Genomic DNA, 15295 nt, shown 5'->3' on the forward strand with positions numbered 1-15295 from the left:
CCGAATCAATTTTATTTACCTAGCATTCTTTATAGCATCTCAGGTCTTTTTTAAAGGATCATTTTCCGTCTTCCAAACACACGTCTTCTAAAAAACACAACTTGTAAAAATCTTCTTTAGTGATATGTGTTGCTAATAAATTCAGTTTTTGTTTTAAAATGTCTTTATTTTTCCATTAAACTTAAAAGATAGTTTTGTTGGATGTGTAATTCTCTTTTGATTGTATTTACTCCCAGCATGTTGTTCTCCTGTTTTCTCTTGTTTCTAGTGAGAAAGCACCTGTTGGTATAGTTGCTTTTCTTTACCTTCTGGCTACTTTTAAAGTCTTCTTATTCTTCAGTTTAAGTGTAATGTATCATGGTGTGGATTTAATTTTACTTAATTGACTTGAGATTTTTTTTGTTTCCTGAATCTGAGAATAGATGATTTCTATCAGTTCTAAAAAACACTTAGCTATTAGCTCATCATGTACCAACTCTCCCCATTCTCTTTATTAACAATGTCTTCTGGAAATTCAAGTTAATGTATTTTAGACCTTACTATTCTATTTTCTTGGAGAAGGCAATGGCACCCCACTCCAGTACTTTTGCCTAGAAAATCCCATGGACGTAGGAGCCTGGTAAGCTGCAGTCCATGGGGTCGCTAAGAGTTGGACATGACTGAGCGACTTCACTTTCACTTTTCACTTTCATGCATTGGAGAAGGAAATGGCAACCCACTCCAGCGTTCTTGCCTGGAGAATCCCAGGGACAGGGAAGCCTGGTGGGCTGCCATCTATGGGGTCGCACAGAGTCGGACACAACTGAAGAGACTTAGCAGCAGCATTCTGTTTTCTGGGCTTCCCTGGTAGCTCAGCTTAAAGAATCTGCCTGCAATGCAGGAGATCCCAGTTCGATTCCTGGGTCAGGAAGATCCCCTGGAGAAAGGATAGGCTACCCACTTCAGTATTCATGGGCTTCCCTGGTGGCTCATATGGTAAAGAAGCTGCCTGTAATGTAGGAGACCCAGGTTCCATCCCTGGGTTGGGAAGATCCCCTGGAGGAGGGCGTGGCAAACCCGCTCCAGTATTCTTGCCTGGAGAATCCCCATGGACAGAGGAGCCATGGGGTCACAAATCAGACACAACTGAGTGACTATCAGCACAGCACATTCTATTTTCTGTATCTCTTAATGCCCTTTTTATACTTTTCATTTTTATTAATCTCTGCTGCAGTCTTCTTCTGTCTTGTAATTCCTTTTAGATCTTTCAGGTTGGTAATTCTCACCTCACTTGTACCTAATCTGCTCTTTAACTTACTGAATTTCTTTTTTACAACTTTGTCGACATGTTATTTACATAGACTATACCACACATACTCACAGTGTGCATTTTGACGAGCTTTGACATGTGTGTGTGTGTGTGTGTTTGATCAGGATGAGCAGCACGCCTGTCGCCCAGCCCCACGTTCTCTCCTCCTCCTTTGTAGCCCTTTGCTGCTCTTCCTGCCCACCTTCCCAGGAAACTGCTGGTATTGTTTGTTATCATAGATTAGTATGTATTTCCTATAATTTTATGTAGTAAAATCAACTCTCTAAGCCACCTAAACCACAGTTCTCAAGTTGGTGTGTCTCGTATGGCATGGGAAGTGTGGATTAGGGCCTGAGAGGTGTGAGGGCTAACCGCGTGCCCTAGAATCCTCAGGAGACTGCATCCTCGCTGCTTCCCTTTGCAGGGTCCGTTACTTTCCAGTTCACTTTCTCTGCAGGTGTAACCCTAGGCAGTCCAGGCTTTACCCGATGATCTGTGAAACAGCTTCCCACCTTACAAAGGCCTTGGTTCTGTCCCGTGCCCTGAAAGTCATTGAAACCACAGCTGTGTGTCGCTGGGGCCTGCAAATGCTCAGATGACTGCCTCCTTCAGTAGTCCCTTAAACACGAGGTTTGTGCTTCCGTCTTGCCTTTAGCCTCTGATGATTAGATCTATCTTCTTGAAAGCTCAGTCATATATTTGACAGTTTTTTTTTAACATTTTATTTAGATGTTTTATTTTCATAGTAGGGAGAATTTTTTTAAAGCTATTCAGGCCACCTTATTGCTGAGATGGAATTCAGTTTAATACCATCATCTTCAAACTTAGCAGCAACATCTAAGACCTGTCTTAGGTTCCCTCCATGGTAGTTCTCAAACTAACTTACTCAAGTGCTTGCCAGGCTACCTCACAGTCTCCTGGGGCTTTTGTTTAAAAATTTGTGTTTGCATGGTCTCACCTCAAATCTATGGAATTAGAGTCACCTTCTGGGTGTGAAGCCTAGGAATCTGACATTTTAAAGTCTTAAAGCCTCTCAGGGTTTCAAATCTTTAGCCAGGATTATACTTCAAATAGTGTGGGGGTCCTCAATAAAATCCTTTATGTCCTTAGACTATCAGTGATTTTTTTTCTTCAAACAAAAAGAACAGTTTTATACTAACATAAATTTCATTTTCTGGACATATTTCCACATTGTCTATACAGCTTTAAGTTTTGTTAAATGAAGGATTCAAATTTCAGACCCATTCTTCTTTAGAGTCTTTGTTGACCTCAACTGTCCACTGCAATGTGTGTTCTTAAGGAGCTGAGTGACAGGCAAGAAGGCATCTTCTTTGGCACATCCCTTTGAATAAAACCTGGGCATCTGCTGGCCCCTCGCTGAACTGTGACGTGTGGCTGTGACTGTCGAGCCTGCGGTCCAGAAGCCTGTGGCGTGGCCCGCTGCAGGCCGCAGCTGCCCCGGCTTTTGTGGCCATCCCTGCTCCGCGCGCTTTTCTGCTCCATCCGTCACGCCACTGCTATCATGTGAGGTGGTTGGTGCATATTATATTTAGCAGTAAACCTTTCTCTGACTTACAGTATGCAGATATTATTCATCAGATGCTGGCTCTATAGCTGTTGCCTTTTTTGAGGCCCCAGTTGACTTCACTTGACTGAAGCTATCTTGGTGTAAAAGATTAAAGTGGAATCTTGACTCTATACTACAGAAGCCACCTCTGTCCAAATGTTTAGCTGCATACTGTGCATTATATGAAACCCACAAAGAAGTGGAGGTCATTTTAATTCGGCCAGTAGATCCAAATCCTGCATTTTTTTTGTTAAAATTTAAATTTTGAGTAAAGGGAGTTGATTCTTTATATTGCCTGTCATCTCAACATAAGAGCCTTGATTATGAAGAGATCATAAAGATTTGGTATGTTGGGCATGCTGTTTAATGTCATTCTGTGAACAGTTAGATTTAACAATATCAGTTATAACAATATTAGTTATAACTAATATATAATATAATACAGTATAGTATAATATAATATTACAATATTAGTTATAACTATAGCAATATTAGTGTGAAGAGGTTTTATGGACTTCTTTGTATGTGTGTATTTGTGTTTAAAAATTTTTAAATCACATGGTTTCAACCCCTTTAAGATAGTCATAAGAAAAATTAGTAACTTTTACATCATATCAGGTTTTAGTGGTTTTGCAGAGTTCCTTTCCCCTAATATCTAGAGTCAGTGAGAGCATTACCCCAGGGAAAGAAAAGAGAAAAATATTGGTTAAGTGCACAGCAATAGGTCTTCAACAGATACTTAGCAATTGACTGATTCTCTGTTGCCTTTTTGCTTAATATTAATTTCATTCACCAGGGAGAAAAAAAAATACTTGGAACTCCAACTTTTAGAGTTGACTCTTGAACAACATGGGTTTGAACTGTGCAGATTCACTTATACTTGGATTGTTTTCAGTACAGCTTTACACGATGCAGTTGGGTGAATCCTCAGATGCAGAGAGCCAGCTGTGGGACTTGTGCATCTGCACATTGTGGTATCTGCAGTGGGAACTGAAACCAGTCCATGAGAGTACCAAGGGATTACTCTACTTCTTTTTTCTTCCTCTCTTTCTTTCCTCTCTTTCTTACTGCCTTGCTTTATACCTTTTATTTATTTACTTAAATATACTGAGTGCCTTTTATAGAACTCTTGCAGGAACTGAGAATATGTCAGTGAATTTTAAGTCCTAGCCTTCATGGTTTTTACTTCTAAGTATAAAAGACAGGAGGAAAAAAAAAAAACAAACAAAAAAAACCAACAACAAACATAGACCAGTGTGTGTGGGCATTTGTAGATCACAGAAAATATTCTGGATTTTATTTTATTATTTTGTTTCAGTATGCATTTGTTTGGCTGTGACAGGTCCTATTTGCCGCACTTGGGATCTTTTTGGTTGCAGCATGTGGGATCTTTGGCTGTAGCTGGTAAACTCTTAGTTGCAGCATGTGGGATCTATTTCCCTGACCAGGAATTGAACCCAGCCCCCTCCATTGGCAGTATGGACTCTTAGCCTCTGGACCACCAGGGAAGCCCCTCTGGATTTTACTCCAAGTGTGATAGGAAACTGTTGGATGGCTGAGACAAGAAAATAACAGGATCTGACTTATCTTTTAAGAGGCTCAGTCAGACTGCCGTGTGGAGATGGGGTTGTAGGTGTGGGGACAGTAGTCAAGGTGACTAGTCAGGAGGTGAGAGGTTAGCTGTGCTAATGAAGAAACATATAACTTTCAGATCTAACACTTACATGATTTGCTGGTACGTGGTTACAGAGAATGAAAAAGAATGGAATCAACAGTGATGCCTTAGTTTTTGGCCTGAGTAAGCCAGTTAACATGCGGCCATTTCTGAGATGGGAAAGGCTTGGAGGAAAGCAGGTTTGGAGTGGAAGGTTGGAGAATTAAGAACACAAACAATGTTAAGATACCACAGGAAATGTCACCTATGCAGTTGTAAGTAAAAGTCTGGAGTTACAGGCAGAAGTCAGGGTAGGCACATACGTGTACAGTCAGTAGTCTGTAGATGATGATTATAGCTATGGGGAGGGAGAGAATGAGATACCCATGGAGCGAGCAGATGGTGTAGAGTCTGCTCCTCAGGGCACGTCAGCATCAAGAAGTCAAGAAGAGTTCCTGCAAAGGAACCCAAGAAAGAGAAAGAGAACGTTTCATGAAGGATAGAATGGTCAACTGTTGTTAGAGAAAGGTCAGGTAAGATGAGGATGAGAATTAACCACTGGATTTAACAAAGCGGAGGTGGACTTTGGTGTCAGTAGAGTGAGGAAAGCAAAGCCTGATTTGAGAGGGTTCAAGAGAGGCTGGAACTAGGGAAGTGGTGACACTTGTATTGGGGAAGGCTCCTTGGAAGCAGAGCAGAGACGTAGCTGGAGAGACAGGAGGAGGTCACAGGAAGCTTTTGCCGTTTTTGGTTTTTGTTTGTTTAGCGAACTACATCCTTTGTTTAGGAAAAGAAGAGTTGAGGCAGAGTCTGTGGACACAGATGCTGGTAGCCTGGTAGGCCTGATAGCATAGGGTTTCCATGATTGCTTCTGTTTTATACTGAGGGAAATAAGACACAAGCCGTGAGCTGAGAGAGAGAGGAGAAGGGCAAGGAGCACACACACTGTTAAGTTCTAGAAGCAGCGAGAAGGCATGAAATAATTATTTTGGAGAGTATGTTGCCTGTTATTCTAGACCTTTTTAGACTCTGAGATAACAGTGTAATCTCAGGAATACCAAATATGTGTATGGATGTTCTGGTAAAAGGAACCAGAATAGGAATAGTTGAGCCTGAAAATCACTTATTGTAGCCAGAGTGCCTTGCCGTCTGATTTGTCCAGGGGATGTGTAAAAGTCATTTCATATGTTCCAACTGAAAATATTTTTGAACAGTTGATGAAAGTGAAAGAGGAGAGTGAAAAAGTTGACTTAAAGCTCAACATTCAGAAAACGAAGATCATGGCATCTGGTCCCATCACTTCATGGGAAATAGATGGGGAAACAGTGGAAACGGTGTCAGAGTTTATTTTTTTTGGCTCCAAAATCACTGCAGATGGTGATTGCAGCCATGAAATTAAAAGACGCTTACTCCTTGGAAGGAAAGTTATGACCAATCTAGATAGCATATTCAAAAGCAGAGACATTACTTTGCCAACAAAGGTCTGTCTAGTTAAGGCTCTGGTTTTTCCAGTGGTCTTGTATGGATGTAAGAGTTGGACTGTGAAGAAAGCTGAGTGCTGAAGAATTGACGCTTTTGAACTGTGGTGTTGGAGAAGACTCTTGAGAGTCCCTTGGACTGTAAGGAGATCCAACCAGTCCATTTGAAAGGCGATCAGCCCTGGGTGTTCATTGGAAGCACTGATGCTAAAGCTGAAACTCTAATACTTTGGCCACCTCATGCAAAGAGTTGACTCATTGGGAAAGACTCTGAAGCTGGGAAGGATTGGGGGCAGGAGGAGAAGGGGACGACAGAGGATGAGATGCCTGGATGGCATCACTGACTCGATGGACAGGAGTTTGAGTGAACTCCAGGAGTTGGTGATGGACAGGGAAGCCTGGCATGCTGCACTTCATGGGGTTGCAAAGAGTTGGACACGACTGAGTGACTGAACTGAACTGAATATCAGTTTATTTATTGGGTTCAAAATGCAGAAGGAACAAATGTGTAAGCAGTCAAGAATCTCCTTTTCTTGGCCACTACCGTCTAATTCCTTTCCCTGAAGTCTGTCAATAATAACACTTTCTTGTGTCTTCCAGAGATATTTTACGGGTCCATTTTTAAAAAGCTAAATCTATGCTGGGGTTTTTAAAACAATCCTTTCTCCAATCAAGTAAATATTTTAAAAAAAATTATACTAATATTTCTCTATTCTCTTTAATTTATTAAGAATAATTTTTAAAAAGAGCATCCCTTTTAATACTGACTTCATAATGTTGACAGCCATCTGGCAGGAGCTGCATCTGTTAGATTTTTCTTTAGAAATATGTATAGTTAACAAGGTTCTTTTTGCTTCTTTGTCTTCACAGCTGATCTAGCATCTTTGATGGATAAAACGTATGAGAGAAAGCTGCCTGTTAGTTCTTTAACAATATCTCGGGTAAGAAAACTTATATTTTCAAGGAAGAAAGAGAAAGAAAGCAAGAAAGACTATTTCTATAAATGAGGCTGTGTAAATAAAGACCATCTTTTATAGGAAATATTTTTCCAGAGTATCTTATGTTTTTATAATTACTAATAGATATTTTATGATGAAGTAGTAAATTTCTTTGACAGAAACAAAAGGTAATAAATTTACCAGACTCTGATCAGTGTTGTTTATCTAACTTAATTTTTCCAGGATACGATATGATACCATCACTTTTTTCAAAGTTGATATACTTTTCAAAGTGGTAATGTTGACTTGTTAATATTGGAAGTAAATTTGGTAGTTGAGAAAGTCTGTAAAAGACTTTAACTTTAGGCTGCTACAGAGCATTAGATGGGAGAATAATCATAGGCTAGGAATCAAGAATAGAAATTGATCCATTGACCATTACTGATGAGCTTCTATGCCAGCTGTTTACTAGTTTCTTAACATTGTCTCACTGTTCTCATAGCAGCCATGTAAGATAAGCGTTGTTGTCTCCCTTTTGCATGTAAGGCTCAGAATGATGACTTTCCCAATTTTACATAGTTCATAGGTAGAAAAATTGGACTTTAAACCCAGATCTCTGTGGCATCAGAGGTCTTTTCTGTTGCCTCCCAGAGATAGACCTGATCTTGTCTTCATGAATTTCCTTTGTGACATGGGGCAACTGGGGCTTCTCTCAGTTTCCTCATTCAGTATGGAGACAGTAGTATCTTCCTCACAAGGCTTATGTGATGCTAAATTGAGATCTTAGTTGTGAAAACTATTTGTAGAAATTAATGACACCATAAAATTGAAAAGATTGTTAAATCGATGAGAGGAAAAGTGAAGAAACCATCATCCCTTTTAGTCTCAGTGCTTTTTTCTGCTCCTTGATACTTTCCTTTTAGTGGGCAAACTGTTTAGCTTGATCATAACCTAGTAATTTTCATGTTGGAGAGGAGCTGAAAGACCACTGGTTCATCCCTTATGTGATAGATGAAAGCTCTGGCCATAATGCCTGGTGTTTGTTTAGGCTGCACTTGAGAGTTTAAAGAGCTTTCACGTACATTTTCTGGTTGGAGCTTCATACTCTTCAGCGCAGGTGCCTTTATTCTGTTTATGCAGATGAGCAACCAGGATCCAGAGAGACTGTGTCATCTGTTTATGCCACACAGCATGCAATCACGAGAGCTAGTTTTCAGTCTCGGGTCCTATGTTTGAACTATATTTTATCTGCTCCTTAGTAAGATTTCTAAATCAAATCTAGTAAGTCCTCCAAAGAGGGCTCAGGAGTCTCTCCTCTTTACTCTCCTCTCCATCCTCCTGAAGTCTTAACTTTATTCACTACATCCATTATTTCCTACTTCATCCTTTTTGCCTCTGAGTCTTTAGAGTACAATTCATCCCCAGGCTTCCCTGGTGGCTCAGGCAGTAAAGCATCTGCCTGCAATTCAGGAGACCTGGGTTCGATCCCTGGGTTGGGAAGATCCCCTGGAGAAGGAAATGGCAACCCACTCCAGTATTCTTGCCTGGAAAATCCCAAGGATGGAGGAGCCCGGTAGACTATAGTCCATGGGGTCACAAAGAGTTGGACGCCACTGAGCGACTTCACTTCACCCCCAGAAGAGTGTTTTCTGTTTCTCAGATTTAGAGTTAAGGAGCACACGGGTATTTTGTGGGTCAAAAGGAGACTTGGTTGGTAGACAGTAATAAGTTGACTGGTCCGTAGCAGAACCAAATCAGATAGGAAAAATGGATATAAGACCAAGTTCTCTAAATTTGGATTTTCCTCTTTTGGGTCATGTTTTTTCAGCCATTAGAGTCTTCATCTTCTGAACTATTGTGTTTCCATGTATTTGGAACTTGGAAAACAGAGAAAGTATCAGGATTTAAAGATAAAGGAAAATATCAGTGACTAATTGTAGAGTAGGAAGAGCCCTTTCTTGTTCAGAGCGGGGTTTGTGTTTAGTTTTCAAACAGTTTTTCTAACCAAGGATATTCTACATATAGAAAAAGAGAGGCCATTGTAGATTCTTGTTGGTATTAGGATAAAGTGGTATGAAGGGTAGAGCCACAGTACATGAACCCTGTCCTAATAAAACGACTGGTTTATCTTTAAGGTCAGTATGTGACTTAGGCTCAATATATGACATAATTTGTATTCAACCAAGGGTATCTTTTTCCGTCTTTCAGTTTGTGGACAACATTTCGTCTCGAGAAGAGATAGACCATGCAGAGTATTACCTTTACAAGTAAGTTTTTCGTTTCATTTGACTATATTCTCATCCCTTTTTAATAACGAAAGATCGTAAGTGCTGTATATGATGTTCAGGATCTTGCTTTTAAAGTTTGTGCTTTGGTGATCTTTCCATATCAGTGTGCAGAGAGCTTCGTCTTTTTTTTTATAACTGCAGCGTATTCCATACTATGAATACGTCACGTTATTTACTTATTTTTGGCTGCGCTTGGTCTTCATTGCTGTGTGTAGGCTTTCTTTAGTTGTGGTGAGTGAGGCTGCTCCTTATTCTGGTGTGCAGGCTTCCCACTGTGATGACTTCCCTTGTGGGGCACAGGCTCTGGGCCTGCGGGCTTCAGTAATGGAGCATGCGGGCTCGAGGCTGCGGCCTGTTCCCTGGAGGGCGCAGGCTCCACTGGTTGTGCGCACGGGCTTTGACGCCTGAGGCATGTGGACTTTCCCTGGACAGGACTGAACTCGTGACCTGTGCACTGGCAGGCGGATTCTTATCCACCGTACCACCAGGGACGTCCGAGTATGTTATTTAAACCAGTTCCCTACTGTAGGGCCTTTTTTGTTGTTTTTACTTTTTGTATGATGTACAACACAGCCATTAATAATCTTTTACATAAGTAATTTTGCACACAGTTCTGATAAGTATGTATATTTAATATATATATGTAGATGTAATGATACATATGTATTGACATATATACATATTTAGTTTCAATAACTTTTGCCAAAGCTTGCCCAATAGAGGTATTTTCATGCTACTGAATTTTTGTTACTGATAGGAGAACAAAATTTGTCTGTCTCTTCTTGCCCTTTTTTATTTAGCTGGAAATATACTTTTTAAGCCCCATTCAGCACCTATTTTCTTTATTTTTTTAATTTTAAACTTTATTTTATATTGGGGTATAGCTGATGAACAGTGTTGTGGTAGTTTCAGGTGAACAGCAGAGGGACTCAGCCGTACACTTACATGTATCCATTCTCCCCCAGACTCCCTGCCCATCCAGGCTGCCACGTAACACTGAGCAGCGCTCCATGTGCCATACAGTGTATCCTTGCTGGTTATCCATTTTAACCATAGCAGTGTGTACATGTCCATCCCAAACTCCCTGACTCTCCCTTACCTCTGGCAGCTATAAGTTCATTTTCCAAGTCTGTAAGTCTCCTTTTGTTTTGTAAGAAAGTTCATTTGTATCATTTCTTTTTAGATTCCACATGTAAGAAATTCAGGTGGTATTTCTCCTTCTCTGTCTGACTTACTTCACTCAATGTGACAATCTCTTGGTCCATCCACATTGCTGCACATGGCATTCTTCCATTCTTGTTAATGGCTGAGTAACGTTCCATTGTATAGGTGTACCACGTCTTCTTTATCCATTCCTCTGTTGATGGGCGTTTAGGTTGCTCCGTGTCTTCGCTGTTGTAAACAGCACTGCAGTGAACATTGGGTGTATGCTTCTTTTTGGATCATGTTTTCCTCCAGATATATGCCAGGAGTGGGATTGCAGAGTCATGTGGTAGCTCAATCTTAGTTTTTTAAGGAACCTCCACTCTGTTCTCCATGGTGGCTTTACCAGTGTACATTTCCACCAGCAGTGTAGGAGGGTTCTCTTCTCTTCACACCCTCTCCAGCATTTATTATTTGTGGATTCTTTGATGGTGGCCATTCTCGCTGGTGTAAGGTAGTTTTGATTTTGCATTTCTCTAATAATTAGCAGTGTTGAGCATCTTTTCATGTATCTCTTGGCCTTATGTATGTCTTCTTCGGAGAAATGTCTGTTTAGGTCTTCTGCCCATTTTTTGATTGGGTTATTTTGATGCTGTGGATGAGATGGCTGGATGGCATCACTGACTCGATGGACATGAGTTTGAGTGAACTCCAGGAGTTGGTGATGGACAGGGAGGCCTGGCGTGCTGTGATTCATAGGGTCGCAAAGAGTTGGACATGACTGAGTGACTGAACTGAACTGAACTGATGCTGTTAAGCATCATGAGCTCTTTGTACATTTTAGAGACTAATCCCTTGTCAGTTACATCATTTGCAGATACTTTCTCCCAATCTGTGGGTTGTCTTTCTGTTTTGTTTACTGTTTCATTTGCTATACAAAAGCTTTTGAGTTTAAAATTTGTATGGTGACACATAAAAGATGCTGAATAGCCAAAGCAATCTTGAGAAGGAAAAATGGAGCTGGAGGAATCAGGCTCTTGGCTTCAGACTATACTACAAAGCTACAGTCATCAAAACAGTACGGTACTGGCACAAAAATAAAAATATAGATCAGTGGAACAGGGTAGAAAACCCAGAGATAAACCCATGCACCTATGGTCAATTAATCTATGACAAAGGAGGCAAGAGTACCCAATGTTAGATAGACGATCTCTTCAGTAAATGGTGCTGGGAAAACTGGACAGCTGCATGTTAAAAATGAAACTTTTTAAAGATTTTTTTAAAGATTATTCTTTAACACCATACACAAAAATAAGCTCAAAATACATGAAAGGCCTAAATATGAGACTGGACACTATAAAACTCCTAGAGGAAAACATAGGCAGAACAGTCTCTGACATTGCAATAAGTTTTTTTTTTTTTTTGATCCATCTCTTAGAATAATGGAAATAAAAACAAAAATAAATGGGACCTATTTAAGCAGTCTTTTCAGCTAACACCATTCCAAAATTTTTTCTGCATTGCTGCATTTGCTTCATTCTTTCTCACAACTGAGAACAGTTCCACTGAACCTCAGATATACTCACCCCTGTGTACAAAGAAGCATGTTCATTCAAGCACCATCTATACCACTGAAAACTGGAATGACCTAAAGCTCATTATGTGAAAGATTGATCAAATCAATTATTTATTCTTGTAGTTGATTTTTTGTCTATCAAATAACTGTCGAGGTGATACCTTAAAAATCACCTTACTGTGATTTTTAAAGCCTGATTTATGATTTTTTCCAATTCCTAGGCAGCAAGAAAAGATTCGGACTGAAATTTAAAATGTTTCCAGTAAGCGTTGCATTAGAAGTTCCATTTGATCTTAACTCTGTTTTGATCAAGAGAGTTTTCAGTTATTTCCATCTGGGTATGTTTTTTAAAGCCTTCTTTAGATTAGTGAAAATGTTTCCAATTTTTTCATATGTGATATTGCTAACTAGCAATGAGACTTCTTTTTGTTTTCTTTCTGAATTGGGTAGATTCTACCATCATTTTGGTGTTTTCTATTTAAATATAAATCTCAAGTAGATGAGATTCCTAACCTTAAAAAAAATATTTTAAATCTCAGATTGCCTTTCACAGTGTCCTAAGTTTAAATTCTAGGCCCTGAAATCATAATTGCAAGTGCCTTCCTACCCTTCCTGGGCTTCCCTGGTGGCTCTGATAGTAAATCTGCCCGCCTTGCAGTAGACCTGGGTTTGATACCAAGGTCAGAAAGATCCCCTGGAGAAGGAAATGGCAACCCTCTCCAATATTCTTGCCTGGAGAATTCCATGGACAGAGGAACCTGGTGGCCTACAGTCCATGAGATTACAAAGAAACATGACTGAGTGACTAACACTTTTTTCCTACCCTTCATTAAGATAAACACAAGTGAATTCTGTGGTGAGAGCAAGGCATCCACCTTCCTTTAGTGGCTCTTTGACACTGTAGGGCTCCTTTGGTAGTTGTTTTTGCCTGTGGTGAAAGGTGCATCTGGGCTAGCACCTTTGTTTGCTTTGTTCTTGGGAAATGCAGAAAATAGTTCCAATTTATAAATAGGAACTATTTTTAGAATTCTATTCAGGACATAGTGCCATGGTCTTAGAAGAAATATGTCCCAAGTTTACCTCTGCCTCTGAAGCATAGAACTGATTGCAGCATGTATTCACTGAGCACCCATCATGTGCCCAGAATTTATCCAAAGTGTTGGGCATGTAGTGATGAATAAGTTAGGCACTGTTCTTGTCTTCATACATTAAAGTTTAACTGAGAAATTTCAGTCTTCCTGAAAGGCCTTCTGTGATTAATTCTTCATATCATGTCCAGTTTTGTGAAACCTGGAGTCTTATTGAAAGTCACAAAATCTCTGTTTCCTATTTTTAGTTAGGTCATGTAGGATACTCTTGTTCTTGTCCATCTTAAATCTAAGCCATTGTTTAATTTGACATTCCATCCTTTGCTTAATCAAAACTAGTGTTCTAAAAAAAAAAAAAAACTAGTGTTCTCACCATGACTTAATCACTCTTTTATTTCTGTTCTTTCTCCTCCCATTGCCATGAAAATACAGCTCTATTTTACTCAGCTTTTTTTTTTTTAAAGAAACATTCTTGTGACTTGATGATATTACTGTTGTCTGTGTGTGAGACTTGGTACAGCACCATAAAGCTGCATCAGCTTTAGATGATGGAGGTTGGCCAGTGTTCGTTCATCAGCTCAGTATCATCTGCTTTCCAGCCTTAGAGGATATACAAAAGATAATAATGCCTCAGCAGAGTTACAGGTCAAGTTATGAACTCTTGGGGTTTCTCTCCTTTAATTGAAATCAGGAGTGTTAATCCTGAGGACCCCAAGAGCCTGTGGGATTTCCAGCAGTCTTCAGCATGCATGGTTGCAGTGCCTAGCATTTTCACACGGGTGTCATCTCGGAGTAAACAGTGGAGGATGTGGAAACAGAGGAGCAATTTATTAATCCTGCAACTAACACTGTCTTGCTGACTGGCCTGGAGGGTTTCTCATTTCCCAGGAGGTATCCTTCTTGAGGGGAAGGCTGGCTGCCGCCTCTGCCACTGGTACAAATCATTTCCTGCCTCAGCCTGTAGAGACCAGGCTCTGCAAGCTGAGTGTAGTGGCTGCATTGCCACATCTTTGGTGGTCAGGTCTTCCCAGGGATCACATGAAGTCTGAGAGAGGTGGAGAAGTTTGAAAGCCTGGAGTGATCCATGGAAAACTGGTTGAGCATCTGCCATTAAGTCAGATGCACAAGCGAGCAGTTCTGAGCCCCACAGTTCAGGGTGTTTCTGACACATGCCAGCGTGTTAACCATCCTCTCGTCCCAGCAGAGACTCAGCCTTTGACTCTCCTGAAGTTTAAAAGTTTGGGGGCATCAACATTAAAGAGTCCCAGGCATCTTTTAAGGAGACATACAGAGGCTGCTCTTTAGATTGTGCGAAAGTGAAAGTTGCTCAGTCCTGTCCGACTCTTTGTGACCCCGTGGACTATACAGTCCATGGAATTCTCCAGGCCAGAATACTGGAGTGGGTAGCCTTTCCCTTCTCCAGGGGATCTTCCCAACCCAGGGATCAAACCCGGGTCTCCCACATTGCAGGCAGATTCTTTACCTGCTGAGCCACAAGGGAAGCCCAAGAATACTGGAGCAGGTAGCCTGTCCCTTCTCCAGCAGATCTTCCTGATCCAGGAATCAAACCGGGGACTCCTGCATTGCAGGCAGATCCTTTACCAACTGAGCTATGAGGGAAGCCCCAGATAGCAGGAGGGAGAGCAAATATTCAGCCAGCCCTGTTTGGGCCCCAAGCCTCCTCTCTGAGGACCCACAACCTTTTGACCAACTTCTGCGCTGCTACTTGTAAGTAAATACAAATACTAAGGAAAGAGAAATCATGCTTTAAACAGAATAATGTGAGCTAAAGATAATTAAGTCAGTTAATTCTAGGAGCCGTATAGGTGGAGAATAAAGAAATTTTTTTTTAAATTAATTAATTTATTTATTTTTTACTTTACAATATTGTATTCATTCTGCCACACATCAACATGAATCCGTCACGGGCGTACACGTGTTCCTCATCCTGAACCCCCTTCCCACCTCCCTCCCTGTACCATCCCTCTGAGTCATCCCAGTGCACCAGCCCCAACCATCCTGTATCGAACCTGGACTGACGATTCATTTCTTATATGATATTATACATGTTTCAGTGCCATTCCCCCAGATCGTCCTACCCTCTCCCTCTCCCATAGAGTCCAAAAGACTGTTCTATACATCTGTGTCTCTTTTGCTGTCTCGCATACAGGGTTATCGTTACCATCTTTCTAAATTCCATATATATGCGTTAGTAAGAAATTTTTTTTCAAAAAAACTTGATAATATGCTACAACAAACCCAAGAGTAAAAATGA

General features: G+C 40.6%; 1 protein-coding gene across 4 annotated transcripts in view; it reads left to right on the forward strand.

Annotated features, from left to right (window-relative positions):
• Positions 1–15295, forward strand: part of MRPS27 (mitochondrial ribosomal protein S27) — a 110210-nt gene that overhangs the window by 19341 nt on the left and 75574 nt on the right. For 3 of the 4 annotated variants that reach the window (XM_044932619.2, XM_006078187.4, XM_025270867.3), the window contains 2 exons: positions 6858–6928; positions 9134–9192. In XM_044932619.2, coding sequence (XP_044788554.1) covers positions 6858–6928; positions 9134–9192 — 130 coding nt within the window. The remainder of the gene's footprint in view (positions 1–6857; positions 6929–9133; positions 9193–15295) is intronic. The other variant, XM_044932620.2, reaches the window with a different exon arrangement.

This window comes from Bubalus bubalis, chromosome 19, assembly GCF_019923935.1.
Source record: "Bubalus bubalis isolate 160015118507 breed Murrah chromosome 19, NDDB_SH_1, whole genome shotgun sequence".
Classification (NCBI taxonomy): Eukaryota; Metazoa; Chordata; class Mammalia; order Artiodactyla; family Bovidae; genus Bubalus; species Bubalus bubalis.